This window comes from Alosa alosa, chromosome 1 (assembly GCF_017589495.1).
Source record: "Alosa alosa isolate M-15738 ecotype Scorff River chromosome 1, AALO_Geno_1.1, whole genome shotgun sequence".
NCBI classification, from domain to species: domain Eukaryota; kingdom Metazoa; phylum Chordata; class Actinopteri; order Clupeiformes; family Clupeidae; genus Alosa; species Alosa alosa.
Window position 1 is genome coordinate 5,495,499 of NC_063189.1, and position 19,737 is coordinate 5,515,235.

The 19,737-nt window shown below is 40.7% G+C and overlaps 1 protein-coding gene across 2 annotated transcripts; it reads right to left on the reverse strand.

Moving 5' to 3' along the window:
- Positions 1-11,849: 11,849 nt before the first annotated feature.
- On the reverse strand, positions 11,850-19,379 carry LOC125299365. 2 transcript variants are annotated; one of them, XM_048250622.1, is made up of 2 exons: positions 19,188-19,379; positions 11,850-13,843 (listed from the first exon to the last, which is right to left on the reverse strand). In XM_048250622.1, exon 2 carries the CDS (start codon positions 13,834-13,836, stop codon positions 12,118-12,120), a length of 1,719 nt encoding a protein of 572 aa, XP_048106579.1. In that variant the 5' UTR covers positions 13,837-13,843; positions 19,188-19,379; the 3' UTR covers positions 11,850-12,117. The 2 variants fall into 2 exon arrangements, with proteins under 2 accessions (XP_048106579.1, XP_048106571.1); XM_048250614.1 differs by lacking the exon at positions 19,188-19,379 and adding an exon at positions 17,821-17,887.
- Positions 19,380-19,737: the final 358 nt, after the last annotated feature.

Sequence of the window (19,737 nt, forward strand, 5' to 3'; positions counted from 1 at the left end):
GTCACATATCGATACTAAATTTTGTATATGAACTGGGGACTCCAATGTGAGGGTGCATAAGCTAAAAAAAAAAAGAAATATTCCAAAAGTTTCCATCATTTTGTAAACCACCCACAGGTATTTGGTAACTCTCACCATTCACCTCCTTCCAAATATGATCAATGCCTCTGGGGAAGCCACAATGTCTCCGTTCCAACCTTTCCCACTCATGAAATCCTTGCTCTGCCATGGGATAGTATGGACTTACTAACTGAAATAGCAAGGAGAACAGTAGCTATATATAGCTTACATAATAGAGTTGTTTTCACATTGACGGTATTCAAATTAAATTTTTCATTATTGTTAAATATCATGATGGGAGAGTATTATTAAAAATGTTACAAGTATGCAAATGCATATGTTTACGGGCATTTAGGTTTTACTGTGTTGTTTTGTTGTAAAGACATGCAAGGCATTCTGGGCCGTAATGAACAGTGGTCGGCAGCACTCCATAGGCTAACGATTAATATGAATAGGTGTTTCTGTAAACCTAGGGACAATAAACAGCTATCTCTGTTACAAAAACGAGCTGGTAATCACTCATTGAAGAGGGTACTATGATAAAAAGATTGTTTTCCTAAAAGCATGGAGTTGACGAAAGAATAAGCAAGCAATCGTTAATGTTAAATAGACTATGGACCCTTTCATCAATAAAAACAAAAACAATGCTTGAACGTTCTATTTGGGCCCCAATCTACTTCCTCTGCATTAAGATAACATATGGAATGTTAAAAAGGAAGTCTTGTGGGGCCAACTATGATGCTGATAATGGAACTCTCTTGAAAGGGTCCACATGTGAACGCTAGGTGGCAACGTTGTATTACATTTCACTAGTGTACTTGTACGGTGTGAGCTTCACAAGTAAGGAAGGTGCAAATATTATGTCATTTATCATGGGAAATTATTAAGTGTGCTTGCAAAGCAGCACACTTATTGTTCTTAAGTTTTATTATTATTTTTCCCGTCTCCCTAATTTTTTGTCAGCCCTAGCGCCTAGGCCCTTTGAGACAGAGACACCGTTCCAACTTTAAAACGTCCGGTCAGTACCGGTGTAAGTTGGTCGCGAAGATGACGTCAGGTGGGCGTGCCGTTCGTCCGCCATATTGGATTGAACAGAAAGCGAAAACTAAATTTTCACAGGTCACAATTTGGTCCGAACGCCCGCCGAAACTTGACGTACATTATCCTTGGACCAAGCCTCACAAATGTTAGCGGAAGGATTTTTGATTTTCAGCGTTTGCCCGTCACAGCCAAACGAAATCGGCGCGTAAGTCTCGAAACAGGAAGTCGCCCATATCTCAGGAACACTGTCACATATCGATACCAAATTTTGTATATGAACTGGGGACTCCAGTGTGAGGGTGCATAGGCAAAAAAAAAAAAAGAAATATTCCAAAAGTTTCCATCATTTGGCAAACCACCCACGGGCATTTGGTAACTCACACCATTCACCTTTTCACCATTCACAATGCCTTCCATGTATGCACAATGTCTCAGAGCAGACACAATGTCTCCAGGCAACCTTGCCCAATCATGAAATCCTTGCTCTGCCATGGGATAGTATGGACTTGCAAACTGAAACATCAAAGAGAACAGTAGTTATATATAGCTTACATAATAGAGTTGTTTTCACATTGACGGTATTCAAATTAAATTTTTCATTATTGTTACATATCATGATGGGAGAGTATTATTAAAAATGTTACAAGTATGCAAATGCATATGTTTACGGGCATTTAGGTTTTACTGTGTTGTTTTGTTGTAAAGACATGCAAGGCATTCTGGGCCGTAATGAACAGTGGTCGGCAGCACTCCATAGGCTACGTATTAATATGAATAGGTGTTTCTGTAAACCTAGGGATAATAAACAGCTATCTCTGTTACAAAAAAACGAGCTGGTAATCGCTCATTGAAGAGGGTACTATGATAAAAGATTGTTTTCCTAAAAGCATGGAGTTGACGAAAGAATAAAACAATCAATGTCACGTGTTAAATAGCCTAGAACTATCTGAACGCTAGGTGGCAACGTTGTATTACATTTCACTAGTGTAGCCTACTTAAAATACGGTGTGAGATTCCCAAGTAAGGAAGGTGCAAATATTATGTAATTTATCATGGGAAATTATTGGAAATGTTATTTCTTGTTTATTCTAATTGCAAACCACACACATCCATTCGAATCACACGCATTACACATTTAATACTGAAAGACTATCATTTTCGTTTATTTGATGTTGCCTTAGCAACACAGCCTTCAGAGCAAAGATTCTAGAACAGGGCGCAGAGAGACACGCTTTGAGTTTGTGGCCAAGAACCTAAAATATCGGTTTCCATGTGCTGGATGGTGTCGTCCCTTATGAAAGTAAGTGTTTTATACAGTTAACTTACAGACATAATGAGTCATGTTGTAGTGGTCAACATAAATGTGCCCCTTCTGTTATTAGAATGCTAAGCGGAGAAGCATGCTAAGCAGATATTTAGTATCATTAATTTCTTGTGTGGCTAGCTATAGGGAGGAGGAGATGTAGTGCTATGTTGCTAATTGGGATTTATGTTGTTTAGCGTAATGCCATGGTCATTTGATATGAGATGCTTGCACTCGTAACTTCATCAATGTAACTTTAGGACTGCTATTTTTTTTTTACTAACAGTAATTCCACGAAGCACTTTAGCCCTAAAAGTAGCACCTACGTCTGTGGCGGCTTAAAAAAAAGTGGCAAGGACTCCTAACGCGATGTTTTGAAATCGTCTACTATTGTCTACAGGAGCTTCCAATCGCGGGAACTTGCATTGTAGGCATAACTAAGGGATGCAATAACACCACCAACAACCAAAAAACTAGCCTACTCATTGTCAACATGTACATGAAATGTAACGTTTCATGTGGATCAAATTAAAATGTTTTTTTTGGTAACGTAAGCATAGGCATATGGTGACAGATTAATTTATTAATGCTGCTGTGTGAATCACGGTGGCCCGAATGAAGTGGCCACTTCTTAATGGGACCCACTGTATGGAAGTGGGATAAGCAAAATAAAGATGTTTTAAATAAGATAAGGTTAATCAGAATTCTACGATATGCCCCGCTTGACAACGGCAGAGATAGAACTGGCCTTTGGCCATAGCAACCATCCATTTAGAAAGACTGGCCTTCATAGCAACCAAAGATCTGAGCTGTGTTGCAATGTGAGGCAAAAGCATAGAAAGGTGATGAAACATACAGAGACAGGTCAAGAAATATAGTGCAATGTAGACAGTAGTATACAGTTGATTTACAGACGGTGGTTTAGAGTAATATGAAGTATTCCTTTATTCTGAGATAGGCTACATCAATAGGCTCTCAAAACAACCCCAGGCTCACAAAACAATCCCAAACAGACATACGGTCTTTATAGAGCAAATCCATATAGATTATTTGTCAAATAAACCAGTAAAACATAATTTGTGGGATGGAATATATAACATTCACACTCATAGCTCATATATTTTTAAATAAATCAGTGAAAAAAGTATCCTGACAAACAAGTAGCTTTTTTAATGCCTTGGTCATATTTCATAATTTCAATTCCTCTGTAGGTTACCTGATAGCCCAGTTTGAGAGGCGCAAGACACGCGTGACATTATTTATTTTTTTGCAGCCAATCACTGCTGTCATTTTATTTTATTGATTTGATCTCAGTCATAGAAGCTAAATTCGAAGGCAGGCCAAAGGTAAAATCCAACGAATCACATTCAACCCGCAAGCCAATAGTTGAATAGACCTCTCCTAGAGCTTTTGGGATATTGCCACTGCTCCAACACTGAAAGGCACCGTTACAATGCCTGGATCAAGCCAGGTTCAGCATAGCGTATGCCACTGTCTGCTCACGTTGCTGACCGGACCAGGGCAAGCACACTTTCGCAGTTCCCGCCGGAAATGCAGTCTAGTTGGAAATGTTATTTCTTGTTTATTCTAATTGCAAACCACACATCCATTCGTAATCACACGTACACTTTTAATACCTTGAAAAGACTCTCATTTTGTTTATTTGATGTTGCCTAGCAACACAGCATTCAGAGCAAAGATTCTAGAACAGAGCTTCAGAGAGACACTTTTGAGTTCGTGGTCAAGTACCTAAAATATCGGTTTCCATGGATGGTGTGCTTCCTTTATGAAAGTAAGTGTTTTATAGAGTTACAGACATAATGAGTCATGTTGTAGTGGTCCACATAAATGTGCCCCTTCTGTTATTAAAATGCTAAACGGAGATTTAACATCATTCTTTCTTGTGTGGCTAGAAGCTGGCTAGCTATGTCAGAGGGAGGAGATGTTGCTGTAACGTTATGGGATTTATGTTGTTTAGCGTAATGCCATGGTCATTTGAAATGAGATGCTTGTACTCGTAACTTCGTCACTCGTAACTTTAGGACTCCTATTTTTTTTACTAAGAGTAATTCAGGAAGCATTTTAGCCCTAAAAGTAAAGTTTTTCTGAGTCTGTGACAGCTTAAGCGAGGACTCCTAATAAGACCGATCCACAAACAATGTTTTGTGGTGGCATTTCACGTCGCGATGTTTTGAAATGCGTCTAACAATCACGAGGGAACAATTTTGCATTGTAGGCATAACTAAGGGATGCAGTAACACCACCAACAACAACCAAAACTAGCCTACTCATTGTTTACATGTACATTAAATGTAACGTTTCATTGTGAATCAAATTAAAAGATTCTCCTCTTTGCAAACGTTGGCATAGGCATATGGTGACAGATTAATTTAATAATGTTGCTGCGTGAATCACGGTAAGCGCGAATGAAGTGGCCACTTCTTAATGGGAGTCACTGTATGGAAGTAGGCCAAGTAAAATAGAGATGTTTAAAATAAGATAAAGTTAGGATATGCCCGCTTGACAACGGCAGAGATAACTGGCCTTTGGCCATAGCAACCATCCATTTAGAACGACTGGCCTTCATAGCAACCAAGGATCTTAGCTGTGATTCATGTAGCTACAGTATGCATGCCATAGACTGTATATATAGAACTGGACAGTGTGCCGTCTGTTAAGAGTGATGCGAGCGTTAGTCCAGAGCCCCCTGGTGGCTGGCTGCAGTACAATGTGTAACTCCGCCCATCCCCATGTATTTCAATGGTCAAGTAGCCAACTTTCTGTGTCACTTTTCTCACCTAAAACTATTTTTGTATCAACAACTTTTTATTAGAAAAAAAGTTTTCAAGATGCTTCAATACACACAATTTTTCTTTTCTCGCTGAAATATTTTTTTTTTAATATTATATTAACAAATCTAAAAAGGGCGTGTTTACACCTATGATTGACAGCTGCCTGGCTGCAGACACAACGCTTTGTCCATTATGTTTTACCGTCTAGGCTGCAGACACTACCACGTCATCGCTCACTTATTTTAACGACACCTGATTTCGACACATCATCTAACCTAAATAAGTGTTGCTGTTATTATCATTAGGCTATATCTTATCACAGTCTGACTAAATACATATTGATAGTCATACATTGTGTAGTTGTTTGTAAGAGACATCGTTGTTAGTTGTGACCGATTCTTTGTGAAAAAAGATATGTGCTGTTCTTTCGTAGATGCTAAGTATATTAGCTCATAGCATGCTACATCATGCTAGCATTAGCCAGTTGATAGGTAAAGTAAAAGGGCTCTGCTATATTGATCCGAAGTGACATTAGCCATAGTCACCATAATTTACAGTCCTACTTGTTTCAAATGGTTTAACGTAACCAGTGATTGCCGCCATCATCGTTGCAACTTCATTTGAATACACTTTGTCACTGGAGAAGGCGATGTTAAGTTTCATTAACGTTAACTCTTGCTTAGTTTTGCGAATGGCAATAAACGCCACCTAGCCTGCTAGGTCGACAACCTTGGAATGCCCATTCATGAATCAGCCCGACAAATAACGTTACTTGTGTTTTAGTGAACACATTATTGGACCATAGCTTAACGTGAGGAGGGATTCAAAGTTACAAATGGCCAATTTGCTTAGTATGCTCAGAACAGCGGTATCTGAAAATGCGTTAAGGTATCATTGTTACCTGCGATTGCACTGCTGGAGAAGCATTTTGCATTGGTATGATTTGATCAGGTCTTGCCAGTGATGTGTAAATCCTCCCCGTGAGACGCACATCATTTCAAAATAATACGTCTAAATTGAAAACTGTGACAACTCATTTATAGGCTCTCTCAATATGTCTGTAATCGTATGCCTCTACCACATGCTTGCTAGTCTTTCACCAGAGATCGGGTGCTCCATTATAAATCAAAAATGTAATACTGCAGCCTTCATGTTAGCTGTAAAAATATGAGAACATGGACCTACTACATCAGGATACTCTGTAAACATTTTACACATTATCAGGAAGCTACTTTGCTGTTCAGTGTGTGATGTGTTTAAAGTGGTACTACGTTTAAAGAAACATTTTTATTCTTTGTTTCAAGTGCATAAGAAAATACCACATTATGATGATGATGGTTATGGTTACCCTTAACAAATACAAAACAATATAATACTTAAAACAGGGATCAATCAATAGCCTAATGAAATAAACAATGAAAATGAGGGGGGAAAGCAATAATAAATGATAATGCCCATTAAATCAATAATATAATAACAAAAACATGGTAAGACTACATTAAGGAGAATATCAATAATAAACAATGTAATATATTTTTTTTTATAAAATATATAATGAAAATAAAACAGTACTACTGCATACAAACCATAATGTATAAGAAGTGCTTAAAAGACCAAAACCTATCAGAAGAACGAAGAGCACTGGGCAACTCATTCCACCAACATGGAACCACTGAGAAAAAGAGTCTTGAATTTGACCTAAGACTGGTCGACACAACAGACGCTCATCAGAAGACCGCAGTGGGCGGTTGGGGATGTATATCTTGATCATTGAATTAAAATAACAAGGAGCAGATCCAGTCAGTGTCCTATAGGCCAAAGTGAGAGATTAATTCTGGCTACTGTAGGGAGCCAATGGAGAGTAACTAGGAGAGGAGTTACGATGCGTCCTCTTTGGCTGATTGAAGACCAGTCATGTTGGAGCATTCTGAATGTTATATCACACAAAAGAAATAAAAAAAAAACATTTAATATTGATTTTGTATCAACCAATAATTATTCTGATATTAATATTCTTGTAATGTCTACATCTTTGTGTAGGCTACAGTTAAATACTAAGCAATGGCCTCTGACTTAAATACCAAGGCAGTTAAATGACCGTGGTATGGTATAGTCTCCACGGATACACAGGACTACACAGTAAACCCATTTAAAAAGCATCATCATCTCAGTATACCCATTTAAAATAGGCAAGGATACGTATTTAATAACATTTGGGGTTGCTCACAGTATACCCACCACTACAACTAACTAACTAGACTACACCACTGGTTAAATGGCGCATTGCAATTTACAATTTGTGTGAGTTCAGGGGCATACAGAAAGTTGAAGTTTGGGTGACATCAATAAAGAAAATAGAAACAAAGGGATGTGTACAGCTTCAAGTATGAATGATGTCACATTAACAGAAGGTTCAGAGCAGCGGCAGACCTTTCTTGGTGCCACGCAAGTTATTGAAAGTCATGTGTTTTCAGAACGTAGTGGTGCTGTTCCATGTCCCATATATAAGGGGCTTCAGGTTGATCCAGTGACGGTGGGTGATGATGTCAGGGAGATGGATGTCAGGGGACTTGGAGAAAGGGGGAGGACATGCCACCTCAGACCACCCCAGCCAAACCACTTCACGTAGGCATTCCCTTGCTTGCAGACTAATGTAGACCATGGAGACCACTCTGTGGCGGTAGTGGGGTAGCGTAACGGTTGGGCGCCAGGTGGATTTATCCACCACCACTCAGACAGAGTGAAGATAAACTAAAGTTAAGAAATAATAACTAAATGGCTTTATAAAGCACCACAAAACATTAAATGGTTTTAACTCTAACTAAAAGACTTCAAGAAATGCAAACAGGTGTGTTCAAAAATGGAATATATTGTTCAGGACACACATGAACACCACACAAGCAAACAAATCACCACAACAGGCAGCAGCAGTCCATTCAGCCTATTTTTAGGTCAGGTCACTAGGAGGCGGTAGGCGGTAGCCTCGACAAAAATGCAAAAAGGCAAGACGCAAAAAGGTCCAAAAACGAGAGGGAAAGTATCTTCGGTCAAAAAAGACCTCTTCGGCCTAAGGCCACAATAAATTCAAACACTATGTAGCAGGTTAAACAAATTATGCTGCTATTACAAGCTACTCAAGTGCAGCACAAACAAGACCTTTTATTTAGGCTATAACTAATTGGCTACTACAACATAGCCGACTGCTTCAAAGCTCCCAGTGTGGATAAACCAATAAACAAAATAACATTAAATAGCAAAATCACTTAACAAAAGAAGAGCTCTCCAAAACTAGAGCACAAACGTGATTGCTTTCAGTTTACAGTTTAGATTAGATTACAATAAAGGCAGGCCGGCGCCGGAGGAAAGGAAAATGTAGAAATAAAAATATAATATCCCCAAAAGACAAAATAATAATCCCCAGGAAAACCCCTAAGGAAACCCTCCCCAGTAGCCTATGTAATCTATATTCAACTTAAAGTCGCGCCGCTCACAACTAAACAACAAGAGCGCTTTTAAAGAGCACAGGACAACACAGAGAAGTGGGCCAGCTGCTACAACCTCGCTACTGTCGTGTGTCTCCTGCAAACAATGGTAAAACAGTTCTAATGCAAGGAGATCACGGAGCGAATGGAGTGCACACCAAAGGACCAAACAACTCGCACAAAACTACTAGCTTACCCGACGCTATGCGACTCCTGCAAACAATGATAAGACAGTTACAGCGCAAGGAGATCACGGAACGAATGGGGCAAGACAGGCCGACAGGCCAGGAACAACAACTTTGCTGCCATGATCGCTTGCTGAACAATGATAAAACAGTTCGTTCACAAAGTGATCACGGAGCTCGGTTTGGACTAGACCAAACACGCACAAAACTCTGAACTACTCGGTGGAGTTATCAAACTGCCGAACAATGGAAAGACAGTTCTTTGAGGCTAGGCAATACTCAATGGAGCGTCGAGACAAGGACCAACCAGGCCGCTCACAAGGCAAAACACTCTACCTGTCGTCCACGTTCAGCCTCACGCAGGGCAACACCAGCCAGAACCAAACACACAGCAGACGAAACACCGTAGAGGGAAACGAGAGAGGCGGAGACAGCGCTACCTGGGCTGTTATTTATAGACGCTGACCATCTTCCGTACGTAGCTGCCATGTTTTCATTACATTACTTTATTATAGGGGGTCAGGTTTGATCGCCACAACCTTGCCACCACCTCCAGTACATTCAGCAATCACACATATCTTACCTGCAAAAAGGAAAGTTACAATAAAGTTAGTCAGACAATTTTACAACATTACAAAGCATCTAATCAGGCACTCAACACCACTAGTAATACCAATTAATTAAATATATGTGTGCAATAAACTTCACAGCCTACCTAATGTTAACTAGGCCTACACATTTAAATATGCGGTGTGAATGTTATTAACTTGCGTCAGCTTGAAAAATAACGTTATCAGTATGACTGATCATGGACGTTAGATGACAAACTAAGGTCTTTCTCAAATGTTCACCGATGTCCCTGGGAAGTGACTGGTTTTTGGCGTAGTGTTTAATGCAGGCGTTTCATTTATCGATCATTCACTTATGCGGTCTACAACTACAGACCTACCGATCTATTTTTTACAGTCTATCTATGCTACCGACCTAGAAGTAGCTCTAACAGAGGTGTCTGTCGTTAACGTTAGAAAAAAATGCAACGCTGGCAAACTGGCTAGAAGTTACATTAACATGAGTTTGATGAGGTCCATGCTTCACATTACGTTAATTTGCGTTGCTTTATCACATCATACCGTTGCTTTATCACATTATATACTGTACTGACTGTCTAGCTGCTAGTGTTATTAATCCCCATGTACAGTCAATGGTTACTCCATGTTGAGATGGCATACATTGAGATATTTGAAAACAGCAACAACTAATAAAACCAAGTATATCATGCATCGACTGTTACGGGAGCTGTGTGCTAATCTTCACTTCAACGACTAACTTAGCCTCCCGTTAACGGTAACGTTAATGTTGCTGCTAACGTTAGCATGTAATTTGCTGTCCGTATTTCTGTTGTTAGCTCATTAGTATTCACCATACTAACTTGTCACAGTCTATAATCAACATAATAAGCTCTCTTAGACGTATTTAAGAACACCAATAGACAAAAAAAACTTTTCAGTTGATACGGAACACTTACCAGACAAGAACAAACCGCTTGTTGTTTGTACTGTTTAGCTAACTCACAGACACAAAATTCATCCAGCCAGCTAGCCTTCGGCGCCGAGTCGACCTGCGTTGTGGAAAGGAGAAGGGGGCGGGTTTCACTTGACAAGGGGCGTGTTTAACTCGCTGAGTGGCAACTGAGTGGGTGTGCCTGACCGCGACTCCTCTTCACTGGCGATGCTTCAACTTTTGCTGCGCAGCCGCACTTCAAATTGGCTCCAAATTTTCCAAGATGGCGTCGCCTCGGCGGCTTCAATTCCATAGAACACTGCAGAATGCAGCCACACTGTCCAGTTCTATATATACAGTCTATGATGCATGCAATGTGATGCAAAGTATAGAAAGGTGATGAAATATACAGAGACAGGTCAAGAAATATAGAGCAATGTAGACAGTAGTATACAGTTGATTACAGAAGGTGGTTTAGAGTAATATGAATTAAATATAAATATGTGCAGTGTATTAGCAGTTATCTCATACAATAAGTAGAATAATGTATGTAGATGTAGTAGTAACATTATAATAGTAGAAATAATAATATAGATATATGCAGTGTATTAACAGAATATAATAAAACAGAATAAATATGGATATTCAATATGACAAATATATAACAGATATGTACATAACATACAGCTATGTGCAGTGTGGAAACAGTGTCATTGTAGTACAGAAACAACATTATAAGAGTAGTAAGAATAAGTTTATGTGCAGGATGAATAGTATAAAGATCAGTAGAATAACTATGTATAAATGTAATTACAGTAGGCCTATGTACATTTGTAAATAAATAGAAAACTATGGGTGAGAGGGATAAATTAATTTTATTTAATCGTAAAGTAAATTGCATTCAATTAAATTGCAATTAAAAAATCTTTCCAGTAGGCTTTAATGTCACACAAAAGTACAACCAAAGCTGAGCTTGATCAACTAGAACGTCTAAAGAACCAGAACTTGAGTGTAGTTTTTTGCTGGGTCCCAGGCCATGTTGGTCTGAGGGGAAATGAGAAACCGGACAGTGCTGCTAAGCAATCCCTCAATGAAGAAGTCACAGAATGTCAAATCCCTGCCCCAGACCGTAAACCTATACTGAATGAACGCTTACATCTCAGATAAGTGGCAATCTGGGATTAAGGTACCAACAATAAGCAAGGAATGTGAATTTTGGCACATTTTCATGATCCACTGGGTCGTTGTGGGCCATACAAAATACGGTGTTGCTAAAATTACTCCTATTGTGGCTATTAGAGCCATGCGTTCATGAATATCCAGCTACATTCAATGAGTTAAGTAAAATACATTCACACACACAAAAAAAAACATCACTAATGTTGTGGACATTCCTTTATTCTGAGATACATCAATAGTTAGTGGGCAGCCGTGGCCCACTGGTTAGCACTCTGGACTTGTAACCGGAGGGTTGCCGGTTCGAGCCCCGACCAAGGCACCTAACCCCTCACTGCTCCCCGAGCACCGCCATTGTAGCAGGCAGCTCACTGCGCCGGGATTAGTTCTCCCCTAGATCTCCCCAACATTTTCTGTAGTAGTGTAAGTTAAGTGTGTGTTAAACAGAAGTTGCAAAAATGAGAGGAGCAGAATCTGAAGCAAAGATAACTGACCCCTTGGGTGGATGAGTTATCCTACCCCAATGTGGCCTGCAACACAGCCTATGCATGGTCACTGCTACTATGCTACTTTCTAAGTTAACCTAAACTACACGCGTAGATAAGTCGCTGGTTCACATCAAGTACAGCCTGGCCTATCCTACTGGAATAATCCCTACTCAAGAAGAAGCGTGCCTCCACCCCATGGTCGACAGTCATGCTAGATGTGTAATCGTAAGCCATGTACTCCTCTGTGCACTTTTCGTCATTCCTCACAAAGCTGGTGACCCACTGATATGTTGTGTAGCTGGAGCTACAGTCAGAGCTACTCTTATAGAACCCCACCCATGAGTTGGTCAATGTATTCTTCCAGTCAGTGAAGTCTCTTTTGATGTAGAGGCGGGCAAGGGCTTTACAGCTATCATCATCAGATCCAGCAGTCAGCTGCAGACTGGCACCATATTCCCCCACGTTGTTCTGAATCTTTCTGATGGCCTCCTCCCCCCAGGGCACTGTGTGGGCCCGAACACTGAGGACGGGCTTTTGGTGAAAGAGCCGAGCCTGGAAACCCTGCTGCACAGCTAATCCAGAGTCATACTCATATATCAAATATGTGTGTTCTTCTTCTTCTGTTTGTTTCTGGGTATTTTCATTGAATTTGGTGGCCCATTGATATGTTTCATAGCTGCTGTGTCCATCATTGCTACTCTTGTAGAACCCCACCCATGCTTTGTAAAATGAGTCCCTCCAATCAGTAAAGGCCTTGTTGATGTAGAGGCGGGCACAGGCTTTGCCCTTTTTTACAAACAGCTGCAGACTGGCGTCATATCCAACCACTTCAGCTGGAAACTTCCTATTGGCATCATCAAATTCAGAGCTCCTCCAGATGACACTTTCAGACCAACAAAAATAATTGTTGCATTCACTCAGTCGGGCCTGCAGCCTGTTGTCCAGAGGCACGCTGGTGTCTATGGATCCAGACTGCTGTCCTACACTGAAGCTGTAAAGGGGTTTGGTGCTGTCCATGTCAGCAAAGAGCCTCACAAAAAGGTTTTTCCTCAGAGTGGTGCTGGGGATGTTGCTCCACGTGATCTTGGCGTTAGCCGTGGCACTGGATCTCACCTCTAGCATCACAACTTCGCGTGTACACTCAGGATCCGAGCGGCGACGACGTTTTCCTTGATTTCCTCTCCTTGAGCATTCAGGCCTTGTTTCAAAGTTATAGCCTGCCTTCAAGAGGAAGTCATCCAAATTTTGGAATTTCCGAATCTCTTCCAGAAGCTGGGGACTTATCTCGTAGATGTTTTCATTATAGTGTTCAGTGATGAAAACTCTTAGTATAGTTCTCGGGTTGTTACGGTGTGTCTGGAGAATAAGTCTGTCCAAGTTACTTTCAGCAAATGGTCGGTTGTTAAAGTCAACTGTGACATAATTAGGAAAATAAGTCACGCCACTGTAAGTTCTTTGATTGATGTTTCCCACAGTCAAATACCTATATTCAGAGTCAGAGGGGATGGGAAAATTTTCATAATTGTTGAAGCGATGAAGGCCATAATCCCTCATATAAATGTTGATGTTTCTCTGCTCTCCATTTGATGTACATGTATCTATCAGCTGTATGGCATTGTTGTTCTGATTAAACACTAGTGCATGTGTCAGCCAGTAGAGCAGAAATAAGCCATGTCGGGCGTATGTCTTTCCAAACCCAATGTTGTTGTCTGCTAGATCTTCTATTGTATTGAGTTTCCTGATGTCAGAGGTGTTCAGACCAGAGAGAGAGAGTAGATACAAAATCCAGAGAATCCTCATCCTGCCCATGATGATCCTGAGAGATGGATATAAAAAAGAGAAGGGGATAGATACATGGAGGAAGGGTAAGAGAGAGAGAGAGAGATTTAAATTGACCATGAACAAAAATATAATTTGTTAGTTTTTGCACCTTTTCCTCTGGCTTATCAGAACAGAAAATTAAAATGGTTGGCTGTTGGTCCTCGGATGCTTATCAGTCCTACATTCGCTCCAACCTGCAACCTGCGCTCCAATGGGATCTATGACTCGCCCACCAAGCCCTGGCTAGGAGATTTAAACAGGCCTCCACATCCATGCGTCATGCTCCCCAGCATTGTGAATCATCCCACTTCCTCAAAACATAATCTGCCTGCACTCTCATGCCTCCACCCATGATCACAGAACCAGACTGATGACTGAAAAGAACATTACAGAGATCTACAGAGGTCTAAAGTGAACAGTAGAGTCTTGTCTAAGGCCCCAACACTGTCAGGAATGCCAATCTAAGGCAAGTTTATAATATGATCTTGGGTGTGCTGTGGCTAAGGCATGTTTATTATATGATCTAAGCATGTTTACTTTTACTCACAACATGCTATCTGGCAACAAAGGATTCCATTCACTATGCTAAGCTAAGCTAGCGGGGGCGCTGCCGGACTAAGACAATGCATGTGTAACGCAGGCGAAATGAGCTAGCATGCTAGTTGTGTGTGTAAATCCTCTAACCTTAAGAACTCTTCCAACCGCTGAGTTGGAAGCCTGGGCTTTTAGCTCAGTGGTTAGAGGGTTCGACTCCCATGCCGGTGTGTGTTAAAATGGCGAGTTCGAGGGCCGTGAGCGGCGGAAGAACTACGACCTTGTTACAGTGGTGCCGTGAACCCGGATCATGGGAGTGAGGATTTAGGGAGGTGAGTGTAACAGAGGCGAACTGAGCTAGCATGCTAGTTGCGCGTGTAAATCCTCACACCCCTAACCTTAAGAACGCTTCTAACCGCTGGAAGTTGGAAGCCTGGGCTTTTAGCTCAGTGGTTAGAGCGTTCAACTCCCATGCTGGTATGTGTTGAGGTGGCAGGTTCGAGGGCCGTGAGCGGCGGACGAATTACGACCTTGGTTACACATGCATAGGGGTCGACCAATTATCGGCCTGGCCAATTAGTAGGGCCGATATTTAGCATTTTTATAATAATCGGTATCGGTCATTTTTTTCACCGATAAGCCGATATGGAAATGGATATAGAATGAAATGCCCTACTTTGTCTGTAAAGTGTCTCTCACTCCCTGCATTTGCTACTCTGTGGTCAAGAGCATTGTCCCGCCCACTACACCGTCTGATTTGTTAGCACGAATGCAGCCAATCAGGATCAAAGACAACACAGAGAAAGTTTAGGATTCTCACTGAGGCAGACTGTAGACTGGGCTTCAGCAGTACGGAGCTATTTTTTGAAGGTAAGGAAGGTAGCCTACATTGCTGAAGCTGCAATGAATCACAATCATCTACACTGAAGTTACAAAACACCACTTTGTAAGCTATTGTCTCTTTGATCAATAAGTAAAGCACCCACTTCCTTTATTTAGCGAATTCCCGATTGATGCACGTTACTGATGCTGTTTACTAGTTAGCCTACAAACTCGGGTGCTGCGCGTCGGGAGTTCTCTGCCTCCGACTCGTCCGTTAATTGTGAATAACGGGACACCTCGGCGGACATAGTACAGACAAGTCCTAAATTATGTGATAGCGAACGTCAAAAAGTCTAATTGCTCCTTTTTGAAACGGACTGTCAGAAAAGACTACATGCACCCAGGGCCAGCCGTAATTTAATCCGACCTGAACTAAATCGCGTCCTGAGCTGGCTATTAATGTGCCTTTTAGGCTCTCAAAAGTGTAGCTTATAGCATATGGACACAAATTGCATGCTTAAATAGCCTAAGAACTATTTTAAAACGGTTTTGTTAAACTATTCAACCGTAACACTTGCCATCACACATGCACCTCTTCCTCTCCCTCTCGTGCACTCACACACACGATGGCAAAGCATCCTCTTTGTGACAGGTCCCTTAACAAGCACAAAGCCCATTGTGTAGGCCTACTCTATGAAAATAATTGCTATCACTCAGCTCTTGGATTAACATGATAGGCCTACACAGGATATACACTTGCAAGTGATTCAAGTTGATAGACAATTGTGTATCAAAAGAAGAAAGAAAAGTTTGCATAATTAAATGCTTTTGAATTAAATTTTTGCAGCATATCGCCTTTACTATCTACCCCCCTTTCTGACAACTGACATATCGGTTTTATCGGTTATCGGCCTCCTGTTTTGGTAATAATTGATATCGGTATCGGCCCTGAAAAAAACATATCGGTCGATCCCTACACATGCACGGAGACAAAAATATTTTTGCTCACTTCTTACTCTAGGGCAGATGGTGAATAACCCAATTTCATAAAACGGTGGCGTGTTCCTTTAAACTCTGCTCCAGTGGATGACCTGTTAGTCAACACGCATCTACAAGGAGAATGGATAAAAATAACTCATTAACCATGGATGGGCCCATTGATGGTTTACTTGAGTAATTATCTCCCCTTTCAATATTGTGAATAGTAAATGTGTAGCCTAGGCTACAATAATTTTGGCAATGATAGACTGTTTAACACGGAGCCTGGCTTATTTTAATTAGGCTACTACTCTGGATAGTCTATCTTACTATTCTTAAATACTTGGTTGACCCACCTCCTGACATGACAATGTTACAATGTTTATTCTTTGCCTACAAGACATAGCGTGCAGAGTGAGAAGCGAACTACAGGCATACGTTAGTTGGGAGAAAATGTCTTGGTGAACAACTCTAAAGAAGGAAGTTTTACCATGAAAGTAGAGCCTATAAAAAGGAATCATCTTTCCCGGTTTCAAAGATGCAAAGCCTGTGTGTCTCACTGCATGAAAAGTGTGATTTTCGTCAGTATGCGCCACTGTAGATTGTCGTGGAAGTTCAGGTTAGTGGCTGTTCATGGCAGTTTGCAGGCAATGCAGAAAACTGCCATGAATTGTCAGAAATTGACGTGGGTCTTGCTTGGCAGTCGCCCCCCCATGACCCCCCCCTCCTCCTAATTCTAGGGAAGCTTTAACATGTAAATGAAATGCTGTGAGCTATACAAATGCTAATCAGGGTAGCAGGGGGAGTGAACTGTGCATGCTGGCATGACTGTGGCCTTTGGTCTTGCTTAAACAGTGGATGTGTTAACCACACAACTCCCAGCAATACGCTCAACATGCAGAAATGATGCTGGGTATGACATGTCTGTTCCCTGCAAGCTCCAATAATGTAACCTGACTTAAAACAGTCAATAGACTCAAGTTTAGATTCAGATTTTTCCTTAACACCAACACAATGAGAATTTCAGAGGCAAATATATAAATGATTGTCTTTATCACTATCTTTATTCAACAAAAATAGATGCAGAACTGCATATATTTTTGTTGAATTAGAATATATATATATATATATATATATATATATATATATATATATATATATATATATATATATATATATATATATATATATATAGGCTATTTCCCCGGTAGTAGACTATTTACACAGTCCAAAACATTCTCAGTCTATACACAGGGGTGTGATTGGCAAAGGTAAAAAAACTAACACTAAAACACTAGTTTTACAAGCGCACACACTAAATGGAGAGCTAGGGTTAAAATGCGGACTGCGCCTTTAAATTGGCGACTTTTTATCTATTGGCACAATGCTACAGTAGGCTATTTCCACTAAATATTCAGCTGAACATTATGTGCGAGACGTTTACTAAGTCTGCCAAAGCTTTGATCTCGCACCGTCACCATAACTTTACGTTTTCTCATGGTGAGATGGCATCCTAAAACATGTTTTAGACAAGGGGCGCAGAAATTAAAATTCAATATCAGCATCACGAGATTCATTATCGGAAAATCCTGAAACTTCATACATGATGTCTTTTTAAATCAATTTGTTGATCGTTACCGTTTCATGGCTTCTGCTGAGAAGCTAGTGCGCCACACACACTGAACTTGAATCAAGCATTCTTCAGAACGCAGCTGATCAACCCGTCTACTTTCACTTTCAATGAAATAAAATGAAAAAAATATTTTTGCCATGACGAGATTAAACTCAACATGTCGACTTTAAAGTCGCCATGTCAACATTAAACTCGACATTTCGAGAATAAAGTTGAAATGTAATATCGACTTTAATCTTGACGTATCGACTTTAATGTCGCCATGTCGACATTAAACTCAACATTTCGAGAATAAAGTTGAAATATCATGTCGAATTTAATCTCGACGTGTCGACATTAAACTCAACATTTTGAGAATAAAGTTAGTTTGGAGAGAGAACGACCGCTCGGGACGATTGAAAGGGAGGACGAATGAAACAATGCAACAAGTGCAACAATGATTCAGAGTGTTCGAGTGCAACAATGATTAGACATAGGCCTATATCATGTGGACAAAACATAGAACATATTAACCTACGTTGCTCAGCCAAATACTTTGCTGTTAGGTCCTTATCACGGAGTTACAGGCGATAAATGCGATGGTCAAAAGTAGCCTAAACGTCATAGCGGTTTATTTATTTATAGGCCTATTATTAAAGTGTTGTTCTAAACATTTAGTTGCATCTAAATGTTCAACTTCATGCTTATGCACTAGAGGCATACTAGGCGCTCTCCCCAATCCTAGACTTTCACGTTGCTTGTTTGTAATGGATGCAAAACAGCCCATTGCTGAATGTCTATGGAGGGACGAATGAAGCTGTCCTCCCGACCACCCCATGTAGGCTAGCCTACTTGCACACATATGCACACAAAGTGCATAAATGAAGCGCATGCACACATATTCTCTCACGGGATCAAAATAGTATATATGCTTAGGCTATACCTGTGTTTCTAGCCTCCTATAGGCTACGTATTGCAGGTGAGACATGGAAAAGCAGTTTTAGAAAAATGAGTTTTGCCATGTTATCCTATGGAGAGTGACGCCCGTGGGTCATGAAGGGCAGTTATTTGGATGTGCAGTAGCTTTAACCACGTAAAACAGAGTGAAATAACATTTTGTATAGAAACATTATATCATTGGATACATATATTTTTCTAGCTATTTAGCCTAAACGGACACTAAACGGAGTTTAATGTCGACATGTCGACTTTAAAGTCAACATGTCGAGTTTAATCTCGCCATGGCAAAAATATTTTTTCTCTTCATGTGTGGCCCTAATACTCCGTCGTAGAATACACTAGCCTACTTGCGGCGTAATATTCGGAAAGATGTGAATTTGAATTTCATAAAACTTGATGATGATAGTTCGTTTGTTATACATCACAAACTCACCTTTTCAGACAACGTTGAGTCGTCTCACCCGACAACCGCGACAATCTCCTTTTAGGCCGCTCGTGCAGGCTCAGCTCAGATACTGGTCGCGTGCAGCGCTGCAGCCACGTAAACAGAGTTTGCCCTTCCCCTACTGACTTTCACTTTCGGTGCCCGAATGGAAGTGAATGAGGCTTTGTGATTTTTTTTATCTAGGCCTACGTGCAATTCTGCATCCATTGTACGATTTATTTATTTATTTTCCCCCTCGGAAGGGCAACGTGAGTCGAGAAGGGGGAGTGGTGGACACCGAAACCGAAACACCACTAACCACTCGGTGAGTTGCACAGTTTTGAAAACGAACGTTAAGGGTTGTTTTAGGACATGTTTGAGTAGCCTACTAGGCTACTGTATGCCCATTGCCAGCCACCCTGAGAAGTCAAAGGCTATTCAAAACGAGTCAGAAAAGTCGAGACAGGACCAATCGTCAAAATGTCGGTGTCCACCACTCTAGTTCATCCAAAACAAACCAGAAAAGGGCCTTAAAGTGCTAAAAACCGGAATTTTCCTT